Source organism: Saccopteryx leptura, chromosome 4 (genome assembly GCF_036850995.1).
Source record: "Saccopteryx leptura isolate mSacLep1 chromosome 4, mSacLep1_pri_phased_curated, whole genome shotgun sequence".
NCBI lineage: Eukaryota > Metazoa > Chordata > Mammalia > Chiroptera > Emballonuridae > Saccopteryx > Saccopteryx leptura.
In genome coordinates this window covers 152,326,660-152,347,607 of record NC_089506.1, presented here as the reverse complement: position 1 = coordinate 152,347,607, position 20,948 = coordinate 152,326,660, and the positions used below count along the sequence as shown (strand labels likewise).

The window sequence follows — 20,948 nt, the reverse complement described above, 5'->3', positions numbered from 1 at the left end:
AGACAGTCAGGAACTGAGAGAGATGAGAATCATCAATCATCAGTTTTTTGTTACGACACCTTAGTTGTTCATTGATTGCTTTCTCATATGTGCCTTGACCACGGGCCTTCAGCAGAGCGAGTAACCCCTTGCTTGAGCCAGCGACCTTGGGTCCAAGCTGGTGAGCTTTTTGCTCAAGCCAGATGAGCCCGTGCTCAAGCTGGCAATCCCGGGGTCTCGAACCTGGGTCCTCCACATCCCAGTCTGACGCTCTATCCACTGCGCCACTGCCTGGTCAGGCCATTTTTATTTTATTTTATTTTTTTATTATTTTATTTTTTTGTATTTTTCCGAAGCTGGAAACGGGGAGGCAGTCAGACAGACTCCCGCACGCACCCAACCGGGATCCACCCGGCACGCCCACCAGGGGGCGATGCTCTGCCCATCCGGGGCGTCGCTCTGTCGCAACCAGAGCCACTCTAGTGCCTGGGGCAGAGCCACGGAGCCATCCCCATCGCCCGGGCCATCTTTTGCTCCAATGGAGCCTCAGCTGCGGGAGGGGAAGAGAGAGACAGAGAGGAAGGAGAGGGGGAGAGGTGGAGAAGTAGATGAGTGCTTCTCCTGTGTGCCCTGGCTGGGAATCGAACCCGGGACTTCTGCACACCAGGACGACGCTCTACCACTGAGCCAACCGGCCAGGGCCAGTCAGGCCATTTTTAAATCCTGTCTTCTCCATCTGGTAGCAAATACTTCACAACACACTTTTCTTCTCTGAATTCCTATTGCACTTCACTCATTATCCCTAGTTTAGCATTTGATTCATTAGTGACTCATAAACCTTAGGTCTTTCTCTTGTTTTCAGTGGCTTTCAACATTTTTACACTTGGGGACCAGGGAATAGGGGAACCATTTCAGGGACTGCTAAGAAATCATCCTGAGCATAAGCAAATTTGACTAAGATCATTGGTCTATAATCTTCAAACAACATCAGTGTGGTTAATGTTAAGCCTAATCCGGAGGGACCCGAAACATGGAAGACGTGAACAAGGTCCGTCGATTACACACCAAAGCTTTATTGACTAGCTTGGCCAAGCGGCGGCAACTCCGACAGAATTCTGAGGGAGAGCGCGCCGGCCCTTTGTTCTACCTAGTTTTAATAGTTTTGTAAGTGGGAAGTACAGAAGCAAAAATTGTAATTAGGAGCCCTTTACCACTATTGGTTATAGTCATATGTCCTTTAACATGATAGGACCATGTTCAATTTGCAAGCCATACATCATTTTGAAGAAAACAAAATTTACAAGTCAACACAATGGTAGAAAGATGTCTCTTTACATATTAAAAGGCATTCCTATATTATCTAGTGTTTATCCGCCATCTCACTGTCCAGAGTCACACGTGTTAATCATACGCATTTACATAGGAGAAGTAGTTTCCATGGGGACAAATGCCCGCAAATGGCTCATTGCTATAAGAAAAGGTTTATTTTGGCTTTTCTCTTCCTGCACCTGGCTAGCCATTCACCCCTTTCCCCACAGGTGTGGTGGATTGTCTGGGAATCCATGTTTTCCTCCCCTTTGCATTTACAATACAATGCCAAGGGCCATCCTGGTCATGCCAATCACACAGTACAGAGACTAGTCTCAGAATTTCTCTGCACACCTTAACCCAAATTAATAAAATGTTCTTCAAGCCTCTTAAAATATTAATATTGATTCTGTAGCTTTTGGTACTTTACAACACCTGCGGGTGAGGTGGCGCAGTGGCTCCTCAGGGCTCCTCATAGACCAACAGAAATAAAAATGCATCCAAGAGAAAACATCAAGAAGTCCAAGTTAAAAAAGAAACAGTGCCAAGACAAGACCAAGAAAAACAAATAGAAGAATGCAGCTTTTCCAGGACAAAGACCATCTTTCCTATCACCCAACATATGAATGGAAGCTCGTCCAAGCAAGGGAGAGTCAACCAGCACTTAGACTCCCAAGCTGTTCACAGCATACGACATGAAAGAAATGGAAAAAAAGGCCTCTGCTCTTACTAATATAATAAAATCAGTGCTTTTCAACTGCTAATGCAGACCTGTCTGCTAGAAATTTTGTGCTGGCCCACAAAAGAGTTAACTGAGGAGCCACCGCGCGTTCTCCCTCAGAATTCTGTCGGAGTTGCCGCCGCTTGGCCAAGCTAGACAATAAAGCTTTGGTGTGTAATCGATGGACCTTGTTTGTGTCTTCAATGTTTCGGGTCCCTCCGGATTAGACTTAACAGTCTAGATTAGTTGTCATCATCATTGATGTTCTTTTCTTTTTAGTTTGCATGTTTACCCTCAAAAGATAACTGGTGTTTAAAAACTTAATGTGCACTTAGCATCGAAACTTATTGTCTACTCCAGTCAAGATTTTTAACTTCAGGAAAAATCCCTGAGAAATTTTCAGCTATAAATTTTAACCAAGATAATTTCAATTAAAAGAGCAGTTTCTAAACTAAGAGCATATGAAATATATTACTTTAGTTTTGTAATTATAACTAGCCAAAAAGTCCTTTTTGAACTGTTATGCCAATTTAGGGATTCTGAATCTGGTTCTAGCTGCAGATAAATTAATTTTATGATATCTTAATTTTTTATTATTATTATTATTATAGAGACAGAGAGAGGGATAGATAGGGACAGATAGGAACGGAGAGAGATGAGAAGCATCAATCATCAGTCTTTTGTTGCGACACCTTAGTTGTTCATTGATTGCTTTCTCATATGTGCCTTGACCGTGGGCCTTCAGCAGACCGAGTAACTCCCTGCTTGAGCCAGTGACCTTGGGTCCAAGCTGGTGAGCTTTGCTCAAACCAGATGAGCCCGCGCTCAAGCTGGCAACGCTGGCGACCTCGGGTCTCAAATCTGGGTCCTCTGCATCCCAGTCCGACGCTCTATCCACTGCGCCACCACCCGGTCAGGCAGATATCTTAATTTTTATATTATATTATTCAAAACCTAACATTCTTTAAGCTGAAAGGATTTTTGAAAATTCTATAACTTCTTTGATCTTGTATTTCTACCTCAGTCTCCTTTGCGTATAAAGGACTATTGGTGTGCCATGTCAGCAAGCCATCGTCTTAGTTCATTATGCTGCCTGGACAACTGCAGGCTATACCAACTTAATATTTATGCAGCTTTGTTTTATCTTCCTGATGATATTAGAGTTCAATGGAGTTGGCAAAAATACAAATATTTCTTTTTTTTACATCAAGTTGTGATTGAATTTGACTTGTTTACTGGTAAACCAGAATAAGTTGTGAAATCTTAAGATATGTTAATTTACTTAAAATGAAATGTTATATCTTAGTATTAAATGAAGATATACTTTGTCTACCAATTGATACATCTTTTTATGGCTGAAGTTAGTGTAGAATCCTCTTGCATATTCATTACCTTTAAGCGTAAACCAGGGGTCCCCAAACTTTTTACACAGGGGGCCAGTTCACTGTCCCTCAGACTGTTGGAGGGCTGGACTATAAAAAAAACTATGAACAGCCCCTGGCCAGTTGGCTCAGTGGTAGAGCGTCGGTCTGGCATGCAGGAGTCCGGGGTTCGATTCCCGGCCAGGGCACACAGGAGAGGTGCCCATCTGCTTCTCCACCCCTCCCCCTCTCCTTCTTCTCTGTCTCTCTCTTCCCCTCCTGCAGCCAAGGCTCCATTGAAGCAAAGTTGGCCCCGGGCGCTGAGGATGGCTCTGTGGCCTCTGCCTCAGGCGCTAAAATGGCTCTGGTTGCAACAGAGCAATTCCCCAGATGGGCGGAGCTTCGCCCCCTGGTGGGCGTGCCGGGTGGATCCCGGTCGAGCGCATGCGGGAGTCTGTCTGACTGCCTCCCTGTTTCCAACTTCAGAAAAATACAAAAAAACAAAAACAAGAAAAAAAACCTATGAACAAATCCCTATGCACACTGCACATATCTTATTTTAAAGTAATAAAACAAAACAGGAACAAATACAATATTTAAAATAAAGAACAAGTAAATTTAAATCAACAAACTGACCAGTATTTCAATGTAGAGCGCTGCAGCCGCAGACCAGATGTGCATCATATGACGCGCTTCAGGAGCCGTGAGGCGTGCGTCCTGCGTCACCGGAAGTAGTAGTGTATGTGAGCGCCGCGGCCACATACAGTACTTCAGGAGCACAGGATGAGGATGCATCCTGTGCTCCTCTCACTGACCACCAATGAAAGAGGTGCCCCTTCTGGAAGTGCAGGGGGGGGGGGGGGAGGTTGGATAAATGGCCTCGGGGCCACATGCAGCCCGCGGGCAGTAGTTTGGGGACCTCTGGTGAAAACATTGCATTTATTTCATTTCAAAGATTATATTACAAAGAGTACTATATTACTATAATCTTACAGTAACCTTTGCTGTGAAGAAAGTTAGTATCCTGTTTTTTTGTTTTTTTTTTCTGAAGCTGGAAACGGGGAGAGACAGACAGACTCCCGCATGCGCCCGACCGGGATCCACCCGGCACGCCCACCAGGGGGCGATGCTCTGCCCCTCTGGGGTGTCGTTGTGCCGCGACCAGAGCCACTCTAGCGCCTGGGGCAGAGGCCAAGGAGCCATCCCCAGCGCCCGGGCCATCTTTGCTCCAATGGAGCCTTGGCTGCGGGAGGGGAAGAGAGAGACAGAGAGGAAGGGGGGGGGGGTGGAGAAGCAAATGGGCGCTTCTCCTATGTGCCCTGGCCGGGAATCGAACCAGGGTCCCCCGCACGCCAGGCCGATGCTCTACTGCTGAGCCAACCGGCCAGGGCCAGTACCCTGATTTTTATGTTACACAAACTAGCTTAAAAACAGAGTGCTGTCTTAAACTTTTATATCATAGTTACTGAAATTTGTGTTACTGTTCATACTCTATGACTTGGGCTTATTCTACTAAATCTTTATACTAATGTGGAGTTGAATTGAAATTGGTATGTGTTTTGGGTCCTGGTCATCTGTTTTAGTCTATTATATGGAGAGAGAGTATAATTCAAATACAACTCAGTTTCAAACACAATAATATATACAATTTGTCAGGTACTAGGTGCTGACTGTAGAACAGCAGGAAAAAGGAGTAACAACAGACAAACCCCCTGCATACATGTAATTTACATTCTGATGGGGTTGAGAACAGATTAATAGGTAAGATAAATAAGTAAAATATACAGTGTATAAGATATAAGTGTATGAGATGGTGATAAGTGCTTTGAAGAAAAGTAAATGAGTATTAGAGAGAGGGGGTTAAGGGAATATTGGGTGGTTGGAGTAAAGAAGGCAGTGTTGACATTTTAAATAGGATGGCCAGTGAAGGTTTCACTGAGGAAGAGACATTTGAGGAAAAATCTAAAAAGGTGAGGGATAAGATATGTGTATATTAAGGGGGAAAGAGTGTTCCAGGTGGAAGAAATCACATGTGCCTTTTTCAAGTGGTTAAGTTTGCTGGAACTCTTAGAGTTATGCAGATTGTTATTGTATATTTATTTAGGCTTTTTATTTTGACAGAATGTCTAACAAGGAAGTGAAGACTGCTCTGAAAAGTGCTAGAGACGCAATCAGAAATAAGGAATACAAAGAAGCTTTGAAACATTGTAAGGTAACCAATATTTTGTTCTTCTGTAATAAAACTATGTTATTTCCTTATAACATCAGTTCATAATATGTGAGTCATTTACTGTTTAAATATAACAAAAGTGGTAAGGTTATTTAATAGAACCATTAGAGTGGTTGTGCTAGGATAAGCTATTTCTACCACACTTAATTTTGTCTTTCTCTGTATTAGTAAGTTACCAAAGCCAAGTTCTTTTTTTGTTTTTTGTGTTTTTTTTTACAGAGACACAGAGATAGAGGGATAGACAGGGACAGACAGACAGGAACGGAGAGAGATGAGAAGCATCAATCATTAGTTTTTCGTTGTGGCTCCTTAGTTGTTCATTGATTACTTTCTCATATGTGCCTTGACTGTGAGGCTACAGCAGACCGAGTAACCCCTTGTTCAAGCCTGCGACCTTGGGTCCAAGCTGGTGAGCTTTGCTCAAATCAGATGAGCCAGCGCTCAAGCTGGCGACCTCCAAGTATCCAACGTGGGTCCTCCACATCCCAGTCCGACGCTCTATCCACTGCGCCACCGCCTGGTCAGGCCAAAGCCAAGTTCTTAAAATCTGAATATCTCTTGGGTATCTTTTGATGTGTTTACTATAGGACACTACTGTATCTTACAGCTTTCATTGCTTAATGGTATGTTGCCATTTTAATTCCAAGACACTAAAGTGCCTATGTGTGCTGATGGGGATGTTCCAGTCCACAGGCTGAAACTGCGTGTGCAGGAGAGAGGGTTGTAGCAGCAGGAAGCCCTCGGGAAGTGAGTGGGACCCAGCGCTTCTGAGGAGGTTGTTGATACTCTCTCCATCTAGAAAGGAGGGAAGATGGATGCAGATCTGTACGTTGTCAGGTTTGGAGAGTTGAGGATGGGAAGAGGAGAGTGATACTCTGATGGCTTCTGGTTTCTTAGTGGTGTGTAAAGTGAGAGTGGAAGAAGGATTGTATAGGAGGTTTGAGACAAAAGAAGTATGAAATCAATATTGTCAGTAATGCTGTGATAGGTTTACACTGTGAGATGATTACTAGAGTTGGGGGGTAATCACATTGTAAGGTATAAAAATATCAAACCACTGTATTGTACACCTGAAACTGTTACATCCAACATAAGATTGTGTATCAACTATAGTTGCATAAAAAATAAATTTGGAAAAAGAGAGGTATAACAGTTTTTATTCATAGTGGGAAAACAAACATACTCTTAAGGATTGAAAGGATTATCATGCCCTGGTAGATGCTTATTGGAAGACCAGGTTATTTAAGGTAAAATCTGAACTCATCTGTGTAATTTCTCCCTTGCTCACCTTCTCAGACTTGGAGATCTGGCATGATGGAATTCAGCTATGGACAGTGAGGAAGGTGAGGGGAAAGAGGCAGAGTTGTTGCGGGTGTTTGCAAGGTAGTGATGACAGTGATGGGCCATGAAGGAACAAGAATTGAGAGATGGGATGATAGAGAAAAAAGGCAATGGGGTAAAAAATTAGACACGTCAGAGGTTAAAGAATTGTGTTACCGAGGGAGACTAGGAGGGGGCATACAGACCTCCAGATTTTGGATGGCTGAGTAGTACTGAGGGTGAGTAACTGAGAGGCCGTGTTAAGTGGTCAACATGGATATTAGAATGAATACAGGAATTGAGGTGGAGAGGAAGGATGCACATTTTCACTGCAGAAAAGGGAGATTCTTAGGAGGTTGGTAGACGGTAACAGGAAGGATATTTGTCGTAGTGTAGCTGAATGGCTTGAGCTTCAGTGGTACTGCAGTTTTTGAAGGAGGGAGGAGCAGAGGAGGAATGCAGGTGACCACGTGAGTAGGAAGAGCTTCTCCTCAGCTCCCGGTCCTGTGATCATGTGGGATGTAAGAGTGAAGAACTCAGCGGCAGCATGTAACTCTGTAGGTTAGTAACCACGTTTCAGTTGAGGCAGAACTTGGTACAGTTAAAAGAAGGGTTGAAAGCCTGACCTGTGGTGGCGCAGTGGATAAAGCGTCAACCTGGAAATGCTGAGGTTGCCGGTTCGAAACCCTGGGCTTGCCTGGTCAAGGCACATATGGGAGTTGATGCTTCCAGCTCCTCCCCCCTTCTCTCTCTCTGTCTGTCTCTCCTCTCTCTCCCTCTCTGTCTCTCTCTCCTCTCTAAAAATGAATAAATAAAAAAAAAATAAGGGTTGAAAATGTAGAGGACACTTGGCTGGTCCAGATTGGGAGTTCCAGAGGGCACAGTGGAGAGTTTGAGACTGGGAGGGAGGGAATTGGGAAAGACTGAGGAAAATACACATCATTGCAGGGTGTGATGCTTTAGGGGCAAAGGATGCCCTTGTGAGGTTTAGGTTTCCAGTGGTGACTGAGCCCAGCAGGGGTGGAGGCCAGGACAGAACAAACCCTGGTTAGAAGAAGGCTGGGCAGTCTGTTCAGGCTGTGAGGGAGCTGCCGGGGGGAGAGGCTGGAGAGGGACTGCTGCCTTCTGCCCCAGGGCAGTCCACTGACACGTGCCTGTTTCTGCTGTTAGAGCAGCACCAGTCATCTTCTCTCTGAGTCAGTGTGAGTTCCACCAAGCAGTTCGTCATTTATACTGGAGAGACCCAACCAGAAAGCAGAGATGGGCAGGAAGTAAAGGTGATTACTTATGTGTAGTAATCTAGAATGTTGATGGAGACTAAATAAAATTTTTAATAAAGAAATGTATCTCTGTGTATTTGCTATGTCTTGCCAGATTACCACCTTGTCTGCTGTGTGCCTTTATAACTAGTTAGAAGCCTCCTTTTAGGGAGCCTTCTTGACTTGTGTAGATGGACTTTGAAGTTTGGTACTTAAAAAAAAATATTATTGACTGTATTCCCTTTGCAATACTTTACATCCCCATGACTATTTTATAACTGGTAATTGGCTTTTTATTTATTTATTTATTTATTTATTTATTTATTTATTTATTTATTTTTTCTGAAGCTGGAAACAGGGGGCAGTCAGACAGACTCCCGCATGCACCCAACCAGGATCCACCCGGCACGCCCACCAGGGGGCGATGCTCTGCCCATCCGGGTGCTCTGTCGCGACCAGAGCCACTCTAGCACCCGGGCCATCTTTGCTCCAATGGAGCCTCTGCTGCGGGAGGGGAGGAGAAAGACAGAGAGGAAGGAGGGCGGGGGTGGAGAAGCAGATGGGCGCCTCTCCTGTGTGCCCCGGCCGGGAATCGAACCCGGGACTCCTGCACGCCAGGCCGACGCTCCACCACCGAGCCAACCGGCCAGGGCCGGTAATTGGCTTCTTAATCCCTTCACCTTTTCCACACTTTCTGTTTTCTCAGCATGTCATACCTCTTTTCATCTAATTGTTATAATTATTTCTTTAAAGTCTATTTCAAATTTTAGAAACCTGGTCATTAGGCAGACAGTAGGTAGGTAATGATTGCTGGTTGACTGTGACATTTATTGTTTGTTCAGCAGTTACATGCCAGTCATTGTTGTAGCTGTGGAGGCCACAAGCATGAATAAGGCCCCAGTGTGTAGAGCTTAACTTTGGTAGTTACCTCATTGTTGCTGGTTTTTGAGAGGCAACATTGTTGGCTAGAATGGGATTTCTGCTGTAAATTGGTGACAGATTGCTAGGAGTCTTGTGTGGATACACATAAGCCTAATAATTTGACTTGTTCAACTCATAGATATGTTCTTATTTCCTCTGCAATATCTAAAATGGAGCTCTGATTTCATCTTAGCTACTAGTTTTGTTTTACTAGAACATCTTTGCTTTCTGTTTAAAACTATTTTATCTTAGTAAGTAGCTATTATTTTCTGAAAGTAATAGCTCTGTATAAAATTTTTGTTCTAGCTGACAGGTATTGTTTAACCACTCATTGCCACTATTTATTGGAATGTAGTTCGTACAGTCAGACTGGGGTCAATCTACTTTCTTAGCCTATAATTTCAATGAAAATATCTATCTGTCTAATATGGGGAAATGTTATAGTGAATGAAAATATGGGAATTGGATAAAGTGACACCATGTGGAAAAGAGTTTTGTGAGTTAACAAGAAGTACTGTAGAGTGGAGACAGGCAGGATGGTTAAGTAGTAAGAACATTCTTATTTTTCTTTTTATATCCATTATTTTCAGGGGATAGGGAAAGGCATTTGGTGGAAGCATCAGTATTACTTGGGCAGCTTTTAAAAAATATACCTCATATTTCAGACCCCTCGAAATTACTAATCCAGTCTGACGCCCTCTCTCACTGAGGAAACTGAAGACCAGAGAGGTCAAGTAGCATTTTTAAGATTGTCCAATTAGTGGTAGATTCAGATTTTCTGACCTTCAAGTAAACTGTGTTTTCCATTACTTTCAAAATTTAATGACCCTCTCTTAATTTTTTTAACCAGACAGTGTTAAAACAAGAGAAAAATAATTACAATGCCTGGGTTTTTATTGGTGTTGCTGCCGCCGAGCTAGAGCAGCCCAGCCAGGCCCAGGGTGCCTATAAGAAGGCTGTGGAGCTGGAGCCGGACCAGTTACTAGCTTGGCAGGTATGTCCTTATAGGAAAGAGTTTGCCCCTTGCCCCACTGTTTAGAATTACAAGTAACAGCTTTATTTTTAAAAACTTTAAACCTCTGTCTACTGTGTATGAGAAATAATTTAGATTTATTAGTCTTTTAATCCTGAAAGTTGCTTTTTAAAGAAGTGGTGCCAACGATGCTATTTACCATTATTTAACAATCCAATCCAATGAATTCCTTCAAACATGAGGAATGGAACTAAAACATGATTATGTAAGTCTCCCACTTAATTATATGTACATATGAAAGATTTACTGAGAATATTCTTTATGTTTACCTGAGGGAAATGTTTATTAATATGTTTTCTGAAAAATAAAATCATAAGAAAATTTGCAATTATCTGTTTTTTAGGTGAAATTTTTTTGTATTTAACGCTCTTTCTGTTTTTTAGTTGGCTTCTCCAACTTTCTCGTATTTAATAACTTTGTTTCATATCTTAGTCACATCTTGGAAACTTTTTAAAAGGCAGTAGTAGAACGTGAACCTCTTTTTCTCAGGCTTACATGAGCAAGAACATAAATGCGGTGTTTGGTAACACGTAGAGCAGTGGTTTTCAGACTTTTCCATCTCATGGCACACAAACCACTAAAATTCGGCAGCTCACCAAAACATACTTTTTTTTTTTTTTTTCTGATCTACATAAAAAAACAAGTATAATTTTGATTTCTTCACACTGGACAGCTGTTGTTGTGTTTGCTGTTGTTATTTTTTTATTTGACAGTCTAAGGGAAAAGAGGTCAGTGCCTCAACTTCACAGTCCGGTATCGCGTGTTTTAGAAATTCTGTGGCACATTGCTGCACCTCTGGCGGCACACCCATTGGAGATTGCTAGTTTAGAGAGATTCTTGCATTTATTCTGTACTGTTTGGTTCAGGATACCTGATCTTTACTGAAGCAAAAATGACAATTTTTACAGACTACTTGGATTTTTTTTTTAGTATCACCATATAAAAGTAGTTATATTATATGCTAATACCTTAGGGGTTAAGACTATATAATTACCATTAAAAATATTTTTCTTCTTGTGAAACACTTTATATATATTTTCAAAAGAAAGTGTGGTATGGGTCCATCTTGACCATCATCCAGCTATAATAAAAATCCTCTGATAGTCAATTTTTTAAAATCTAAACTTTCACCTACTCCTTTCCACCCCAAATTTGGAGGAAAATCCCAGACAGATATCATTTAGTAATTATCATTGTCATGAATAATCTTTATAGATTGTCACTTTTAGAAAATATATACATGCAAGAGCATTAAATGCCTTTGGAAAGAATGACTTGTACTTCTTCCTCTTTTAGGGGTTAGCAAACCTATATGAGAAATGTAATGAGATAAATGCTAAGGATGACTTACCTGGTGTTTACCAAAAGCTCCTGGATCTTTATGAAAGGTAATCAATACGTGTGAAAGGCCAGTTTTTTTAAAAGCATGAATTAGAAGAACTGATTAAAAATGATAAAGAAGTACTCCAAACATTTACTGGAAATTATTTTTCTTTCAAATTCTTACAACAGAATCTCTTGATTGTGATTATAATGGAATCAAAATACTGATAGTAAAAGGATTGACTAATTTTGATAATATTTTCAGTCAGTGTAATGGAAGATAATATTTCTCAAGCCTTTTCGGGAGAGTCTTATTTTATAAAATTTTACTGTAGTATGAAAGATGTAGTATGTTCTGATTTAAAATAGTACCTGACAATATTATGTATTGAGATATTTTAATTTTGGTGTTTTATATTTTCAATTGTTTTTATTAGATTCAAAAATCACTTTATTTTTTATTTTTTTATTCTAAGTGTTGACAAACAGAAGTGGTGTGATGTCTGTAGGAAACTTGTGGATCTCTATTACCAAGAAAAGAAACACGTAGAGGTTGGTCAATGGTTTTCTGGGGTAGTATACTTTTAATAAAATCAGTATTAGAAGAAAGTTTTCATTTAGCTTAAGGGAAAATTTTAAAAATTGTTATGGAAAGAGGTGTTAAAAAGTTTAGAGGGATAATACAAATCATGGTGATTTGAAAACTGTAAATTAAAATTCAAAGTTCAGATATTATAACTTCCAAACCCTTTTGAAACTGCAGAAATAAATAAGTAAAAGCACCGTCTGTAGAATGTAGTGGCCTATTTGTGCTGTCCCATAGCTGATGCTGTCATGAGGGTGGAACGGGATTCCTATGTCTGTTCTGGTAGCTCAGTCATCCCTCTGATCGAAGTGCTCTGTAGATTTACCCATCAGCTTATTTCTCATAGAGTTCATAATAGAATTCTATGCTTTTGCTGTTTTTATGTATTAGCAGATGAAAATATTTTTATTTGCAGACTTTATTGACATTTTTAGTATTTAAGATAAAATAACTATTTTGAATTTTCTTGGTAGGTGGCCCGAACATGGCACAAGCTGATAAAGGTGCGGCAGGAAGGAGGTGCAGACCGCCAGGAGCTCCATCAGCTGTGGAGGAAGTTGACTCAGCTGCTGGCTGAGAGCACTGAGCATCAGAGTAATGAGACCCAGCAATTGGTATTGACCTGCTTATTCCCCTGAATTTAGAAAGTGGAAGCAAAGTGATGTATTTAGAATAGAAAAAAGTACTGTATATCAGACTAGATATTTTGTAAATGACCAGTTTTAATTCTGAGGCTTTTCCTCTTAAAGACGGAATTGTTGGCTACAGTCTTGTACTAAGTCTGGACAGAGTGGAATTGGTATTCAGTGTAGCAGAATTACTCCATTGTATGCATAAGAGGGATCAGTTACTTTTTCACTGTAAGAAAAAAGGACTGAAATTGGCTTTCACAAAACTGATATAATTTCTAAAAAGTTGTGCCTAAAAGGCATATTTCTTTATATTTATGAACTGAGAATACTAAATTACTGTGAGGTTGAATGATTCAACTAGAGTATTTTATTTAGAGTACTTATAGTTGTATTTTGAGTACTGATTATAGAAATAGTCCTTTTAATGTGCAAATGTTGAAATAATTGAAAATAATTTTTTTTTTTTTTGTATTTTTCTGAAGCTGGAAACGGGGAGAGACAGTCAGACAGACTCCCGCATGCGCCCGACCGGGATCCACCCGGCACGCCCACCAGGGGCGACGCTCTGCCCACCAGGGGGTGATGCTCTGCCCCTCCGGGGCGTCGCTCTGCCGTGACCAGAGCCACTCCAGCGCCTGGGGCAGAGGCCAAGGAGCCATCCCCAGCGCTCGGGCCATCTTTGCTCCAATGGAGCCTTGGCTGCGGGAGGGGAAGAGAGAGAGAGGAAGGAGGGGGTGGGGGTGGAGAAGCAAATGGGCGCTTCTCCTATGTGCCCTGGCCGGGAATCGAACCCGGGTCCCCCGCACGCCAGGGCGATGCTCTACCGCTGAGCCAACTGGCCAGGGCCGAAAATAATTTTTGAAAGACTTTAAAAAATGGGTTTGAACCATAATTGGGAAATATCTTCAGCATTCTATTATTTTATTTAATTAATTAATTAATTTTTTTGGTATTTTTTTTTCTGAAGTTGGAAATGGGGAGGCAGTCAGACAGACTCCCGCATGCGCCCGCCTGGGATCCACCTGGTACACCCACCAGGGGGCGATGCTCTGCCCATCTGGGGCGTTGCTCTGTTGCAACCAGAGCCATTCTAGCACCTGAGGCAGAGGCCACAGAGCCATCCTCAGCGCCCGGGCCAACTTTGCTCCAACGGAGTCTCGGCTGCAGGAGGGGAAGAGAGAGACAGAGAGGAAGGAGAGGGGGAGGGGTGGAGAAGCAGATGGGCACTTCTCCTGCGTGCCCTGGCCAGGAATCTAACCCGGGATTCCTGCAGGCCAGGCCAATGCTCTACCACTGAGCCAACCAGCCAGAGTATTTTTTTATGGTTTTTTTTTTTTTTTTTTGTATTTTTCTGAAGCTGGAAACAGGGAGAGACAGTCAGACAGACTCCCGCATGCGTCCGACCGGGATCCACCCGGCACGCCCACCAGGGGCGACACTCTGCCCACCAGGGGGCGATGCTCTGCCCCTCCGGGGCGTCGCTCTGCCATGACCAGAGCCACTCTAGCGCCTGGGGCAGAGGCCAAGGAGCCATCCCCAGCGCCCGGGCCATCTTTGCTCCAATGGAGCCTTGGCTGCGGGAGGGGAAGAGAGAGACAGAGAGGAAGGAGGGGAGGGTGGAGAAGCAAATGGGCGCTTCTCCTATGTGCCCTGGCCGGGAATCGAACCCGGGTCCCCCGCACGCCAGGCCGATGCTCTACCGCTGAGCCAACCGGCCAGGGCCTATGTTTTTAAATTTAAAAACAAACTTAGTTTCTTACTATAGTATGTAGCCATTCAATATATACTTTTTAAATTGAATGGAAATTTTAAATGTAAGCAATGATAAGCTCTATATAGAATGGGAATCTCATTTCATTGTATATTGTTCAATTGCTTGCTCATTAATTTGTTTCTTTAGTCAGAAAGTGTTTATCAAGAGCTTACTATATGCCAGGCAGTACCCTAAGTGCTGAGGATAAGAATGAGAATAAGATCTGCATATGTGTGTTGGTTTATCTATATAGATTTAGTTGTGGGTAAAAATGAGCCCTGACAAAAATTAGGTGATTTACTAACTGCTCTTAAATTGTATCTTCCTAGAAAGTCAAACACATATCAGAATAAGTGAAGTGGTTTTTTTGAATTCTCTATACCAGTAGGTTTACACTTAGAGACCGGCAAAAACAGATTTATTTCAGGGACCACTAAGGCGAAGAAATCACCCTGAGCATAAGTGAATTCAGCTAAGATCGTTGGGTCTAAAATCATCATACATCATCAGGGTGGTTAACTCTTTCACGGACTGACACAAAGTTTCTGGTGGACTGTTCCACAGACCGGCAATGGAAAAACACTGATCTATGCTATACTTCTTCATGAAAGAGAACAATTATACTTATCATCTTAAGAATTGACTTCTAACTGTTAAAAATATGATAAAAGGGTTTTTGAGGGTGGTTATTTTTACCTTGAATGCTAATGATAACTTTTATTTAAATGTGCTCAGAAAAAAAATTGTCACCTATTTTCTATGTGGATTCATTTCATTATTTTTACACCCTTGTGCTTGACTGTTTAAGTTAGGCTTTTTCTTTATTTTTTTTAAATATTTTTTTATGTCAGAGCAGTAAAATTTGACTTATTTATATAGACTTTGTACCATACTTCATCAAGAAAATGTGAGGCAGTGAACTGTATTATAAGTTTTCATTATTGAGTCATGGGAAGTCTTTTAAAATGGAGAACTTAGGTAATCAAATGAATGATGTCCTTTAAAGTGCTTGCCTTGGATTCTACTATTGCTGTTTTAACTCAAAACCTATTTGGATGTCCTCTTTTGTAATTTTCTTTAAAGTTAGTTAATGATACTATATAAGAAATTATTTTATAATAGTTTAGTCATATTTCTGGCTTTATTTTACCAAAAGTATAACTTAAGTTCATAAAATATAAAATTTGCTATCATTAAAGATGTTCTAAACAACATGCGGGTGATTTCAGAAGAGATATTGTGCATGATCTGAGCAGTAGCAGCTACATTGTCATATGAGACTGTACCTCTCTGGTTTACTACTTTGTAGGGAATAGCAAACTTACAGGACTGTTTTGTTAATGTTGCCAATTTATAGTTATCCCATATTAATTCATTGCAGTCTGCTGGCCACTGGAGTTAGAATGTATTCCAGAACTTATATATACATGTTTTTCCTCATTGAAATGATCAGGGCATACAATACAATGTATTTACAGTTAGTTGAGTGTGTAGTTTGTGTGAGTCTTAAATGTTGAACTGTTTTATAGTTGTCATTTAAATATGCTAGAGATGATAGCTTTTTTGTTTATTTGTTTCAGCTTTTAACTGCTTTTGAGAATGCATTGGACTTATCAGATAAGATTCCTAGTGAAGATCACCAAGTACTTTATAGACATTTCATTCATTGTTTATCTAAAGTAAGTTGATTTTGACATCTCTAATGTGAGTTTTCTATTCTAAATAGGAAAGCGTCCAGAAGTATATTTTACTACTTCTTAGTTTATTTTACTTTTATATTTTCAAGTTTCCTCATGAGACTGCTAGATTGAAGAAGGCCTGTGAAGGAATGCTAAACATCTATCCCACTGTACAGTATCCATTAGAAGTGCTTTGTTTGCATTTAATTGAATCAGGTAATTTTTTCTTTATGAATGTGTGGGAGTGATGTTACTATTAATCAAAAATTGTTTTAGTGCCTACACTGGGTAATGTTTTGTTTCAATATTTTGGACACAAAAGATGGTACAATGTAGTCTTTGTGCACATGAAAAGGCTGATAAGTATAGGAAAGTATAGTGATACAAAGGAATTATGAGTTGTTGATTAGTGAAGTGTTTTTGAAGGTGGGAATTGGAAAAGGTCTGGAATTTTCCATAGAAATTACATAAACAGGAGGAGGTAAAATGTGCTCTAGAATAGACGGCTTAGTAGAGGTATGGAGCTAGGTGCAGTTTTGGGGAATAATAAAATAGTTTTATTTGCTATAGTGAAAGTAGTGAAGATATATTTTGGTTTAAGTAGGTTGAATTGTATTACGTAGGGCTATGAATATCACACAGAGGATTTTGTGGAAGATTAGCTTTCCCAGCATTAATGTTACTGTGTCACAAGTACATTATTGTAAATACCATAGTATAAGAATGAAGTTTGCAAATGTTCTACTCTTTTAATGAGCAGGAGCAGATTCAAGTCAGAGTGTCTCAGTGCCTGTTTTATGCTCTTGCTTCTTTGTGTACTTTTGGGGGGAAGAAGAGAAGTGATCATAGCTGGCTTGCTGGGAGTTGCCCAGAACTGGAGCAGTGGAGGTGAAGGAGAACATCCTGCCAGCCAACTAATAGTTGTTTAATATTACAATAATATTGTAAGCACTAGAGTCCACCAGCAATGTGCTCTAGCTACATCTGGCTGAACCCTAGGCTGGTGTTCAGCCAGTTTACAGGAGGAAATGTATTAGTTTTCACAATAGCCTCTTCTCTTTCTTCAATATCTGTCTGAATAAGTTGTTTTTTTGATAGTTTGAACATTACTTTTATTCATGTCTATATTCCCTTGATGTGAACAAAGTTCACAGAAACCAGTTACTGAAATAAAAATAATAGTACTGGCACAATAGTAATGATTGTAAGTTATTGAAGAACTTTTCTAATCAGTTTTTTCCTCTTTTTCATAAATGAGGAAACACAGGGCAATGCTTTGTGCATGAGTGACCATCACATGTTCATAGTAGGAAAGTGTTTGAACAACTATAGGAGATACCTGAGGGAACATTGCTGTTAGAAAGCTATCATTCTCCTCTCAGCTCTCCCCACTTTAACTTCCCCTTATAAGTCCTACTCGTACTTATAGTCCCCCTGGAGTGAATTAAATATAGAACTGTTACCTTTGGTCTCGGAATTTTATTTTCCTTTGGCAATTTGGACTTTTCCCCTTACTTTGTCTGAGTCTTTAGACTTGCAAGAGCACTCTTCATAGACATGAGAAAAGAAAACATTACAAATGTCATGTCGAGTCAATTTATGAAGTATAAAATCTTTAATATGGTGTGCAGGAGAGATGGTATAGAAGATAGACTCGATTTAAGTAAGTGATACTGGGAAATGATAACAATTAAAAGCAACAATGAGCCTTGGCCAGTTGGCTCAGTGGTAGAGCGTCAGCTCAGTGTGTGGAAGTCCCAGGTTCAATTTCCGGTCAGGGCACATAGGAGAAGCGCCCATCTGCTTCTCCACCCCTCTCCTTCTCTTTTCTCTCTATCTCTTTCTTTTCTTCCCCTAGCCATGGCTCGGTTGGAGCAAGTTGGCCTCAGGTGCTGAGGATGGCTCCATGGCCTTGCTTCGTGCTAAAATAGCTTGGATGCTGAGCAACAGAGCAGTGGTCTCAGATAGGTAGAGCATTGTCCCATAGGGTGATTATTGGGTGGGTCCCGGTCAGGAAGCATGGGAGAGTCTGTCTTTCTGCCTCCCTGCTTCTCACTTAAGGAAATAAATAAATAAAAAGTAACACTGGATAAAAAAATAGGAGAGGTTTTTAGAGGTAAGGAGGGAGAAATCAATTTTAACTTTTGAGTGTCCTGAAGAGTTGGCCAAATATAGAGTAATGGTATATATGAAAGGTAAATTGTGGAGAGATGTTAATGGGCATTCAAAGGGAATTGCCCGTTAATGGTTTGCAGATGAGCAGTCGATACTAAGCTAGACGTATGGTTTGGAAGTCATTTGTATGTGGGTGTTTTGTTTTGGGTGGCAAACTTTGCTCAGAGACTGAATTTGTCTTTGCCAACAGTTTATTTAACACAGGTTCACTGTGGGAATTTCACAAGCCAGTAGCATATGGGATAATGTCTCTTAACAAGTCATTAAAGACATTGAAGACATGACATGCTCCAGACCAACAGTAGATTAATCACACTATTGTTTAAGGTAAAGGTAGATGAAAAGAATCAAGTCCAAGTTTAGTTGTGATGCACCTTTTCTACAAGGTTGGTTCTCTTCTTGGGTAAGGGTGGTAACCAACTGAGAGCTACTAATACAAAAACCTGAAAAGTTCCTTGTAGCTAGAGCACATTGCTGGTGGACTACAGTGCTTACAATGTTACTGTAATATTAAACAACTATTAGTTGGCTGGCAGTATGTTCTCCTTCAGGGGCCACTGCACAGATTTCACCACTGCTGAGCCAATGCCCAAAAGGTCTTTGGAGAGCTTTGGATTAACAAAGGGCCTCCTTGCCCAGACCAAATGCTCGTGAAAATAGTCTCACAAACTCCCAGTGCTTAGAATCTTAATGTTCCCTTGCTATAGTTGCTTCTTCATGTCTTTTATCGATAAGTTTTCAGTGGTACCCTTTAGCAGCTGAGCTGCTGAGAGCTTATCCATGACAACAGATGAGATGATGATATCCTGACACATCTTACTTCACTCTTATATTAAAACAGCTTTGCTCTTAAAAACAAATCAGACAGAGAAACACAAATGCCATATGATTCTATTTATATGTGGACTCTAAAGAGCAGAATGACTGACCAGGTGGTGATGCAGTTGATAGAGCGTTGGCCTGGGACACAGAGGACCCAGGTTCGAAACCCCGAGGTTGCTAGCTTGAGCCCAAAGGTTGCTGGCTTAAAGCCCAAGGTCGCTGGCTTGAGGAAGGGGTCACTGGCTCGGCTACAACCCCACTCTCAGTCAAGGCACATATGACAAAGCAATCAATGAACAACTAAGTTGCTGTAATGAAGAATTGATGCTTCTCATCTCTCTCCCTTCCTGTCTGTCCCTGTCTCTCTCTCGCTCTCTCGCTAAAACAAAAACATAATAAATGAACAAACAAAATAGAAACAGCCTCAGAACTACAGAGAACAGACTGCTGGCTGCCAGAGGGAGGGGCTTGGGGACTGGGTGAGAAAGGTGAGGGGATTGAGAAGTACAGATGGGTACTTATCAACCAGCTTGGGGATGTAAAGTACAGCATCAGTAATATAGTCGATAATATTGTAATAACTAGGTTTGGTGCCAGGTGCGCACTTGAGGGACCACTTTGTAATGGATATGATTATCTAACCACTATGCTATACACTTGAAACTAATACAAAATAAACTGTAATAGAAAAATAAAGTTAAAAATTCTTTATTTTTGTCATAAACATGTGGATTTGAAATTAGAGCAATACAGTCCACAGAAATAGGTGAAAGTGAAGTGTAGTGAATGACTTCAGATGATGCCTAAAGAACAAAGGGATGAGAACTGTACCTGGACAGCTCTGGCCAGCTTGAAGGGGAGAGGAGGGGAAGGGGCAGGGGAAGTAGAGAACGGAAAAGAGGAAAGGTCAGGGAGGAGGCTGGGGGCCTGCAAAGCAGCAAAGAAGCAACCAAAGTGCATTTCAGAAAGATGTACGACTGATTTTATAATTAGGAAGCCTTCTTTAGCACTGTCTTTTGAATCAGAGTTATTGAATTGGAACTTAAATTACAGTGATGGAATAAGAGTAGGGAGAAGTGGTTAGCAGGTATAAAAGGACTTGACAATCGAGGGACTTGACTGACTGCATTTAAGGGAGAGGAAGAGGAAGCATGCAAAAGAAAAGTAAGCTTTTAGAGGAGGAGGAGGAGGAAGAGAGGATTGCAATAGTGTCACCTGGCAGGAGAGTTTAAGAAGAAAGGACTAGTTAACATTATGAACAGTGCATTGAGGTCAGAGGAGGATGAGGTATGCTAAGAGACTTGCTGTATGTAAGAAAATGCTTGAGTGGGTGTATTTCGCTGATAGGAAGCATCATTCCTGAATCACCCAGTTCCTTTAGATTTTAGCAGGAGTCCCAGTGTGTTTCCAACATACGTGAACTGATTTTCTTTATTGTGTTGCATCTGGTACTAATTCCTCTACTCCTTTTTCTACTGTTAAAATTGCTATTAAGAAATTAATGGCCAGTGTTTACTCTTTTCTGGCTATGACTGTTTAGCTATTAGTGGTTTGTACCTTTTCTTCATTCTTTACCTGCTCAAATGCCAGATGGCACAAGAGAATACTTTGAAATTTCTTCCTGAGAACTGATTAAATGCTTTCTTAGTAAGCAATTTATTCCTATGGTCCTTATATTCCAAAAAGCCTACAAAAATAAGAAGAAATAGAATCAGCAAATAGTCTGCAAAGTTTTGCACCTGAATTCACTATGTATATGACAAAGTTCTCGAAAAAATAGGTAGCACCCTGGCTGACTGGCTCAGTGGTGGAGCATTGGCCCGGTGTGTGGAAGTCCCAGGTTCGA

The 20,948-nt window shown here is 41.0% G+C and overlaps 1 protein-coding gene across 2 annotated transcripts in view; it reads left to right on the top strand.

Moving 5' to 3' along the window:
- SKIC3 (SKI3 subunit of superkiller complex) overlaps positions 1–20,948 on the top strand; it is a 99,124-nt gene that overhangs the window by 7,026 nt on the left and 71,150 nt on the right. Inside the window, exons 3-10 of one of the 2 annotated variants that reach the window (XM_066381856.1) lie at positions 5,033–5,130; positions 5,491–5,581; positions 9,950–10,093; positions 11,429–11,520; positions 11,932–12,007; positions 12,515–12,655; positions 16,007–16,105; positions 16,213–16,321. In XM_066381856.1, coding sequence (XP_066237953.1) covers positions 5,492–5,581; positions 9,950–10,093; positions 11,429–11,520; positions 11,932–12,007; positions 12,515–12,655; positions 16,007–16,105; positions 16,213–16,321 — 751 coding nt within the window. In that variant the 5' untranslated portion in view covers positions 5,033–5,130; position 5,491. The remainder of the gene's footprint in view (positions 1–5,032; positions 5,131–5,490; positions 5,582–9,949; positions 10,094–11,428; positions 11,521–11,931; positions 12,008–12,514; positions 12,656–16,006; positions 16,106–16,212; positions 16,322–20,948) is intronic. The other variant, XM_066381857.1, reaches the window with a different exon arrangement.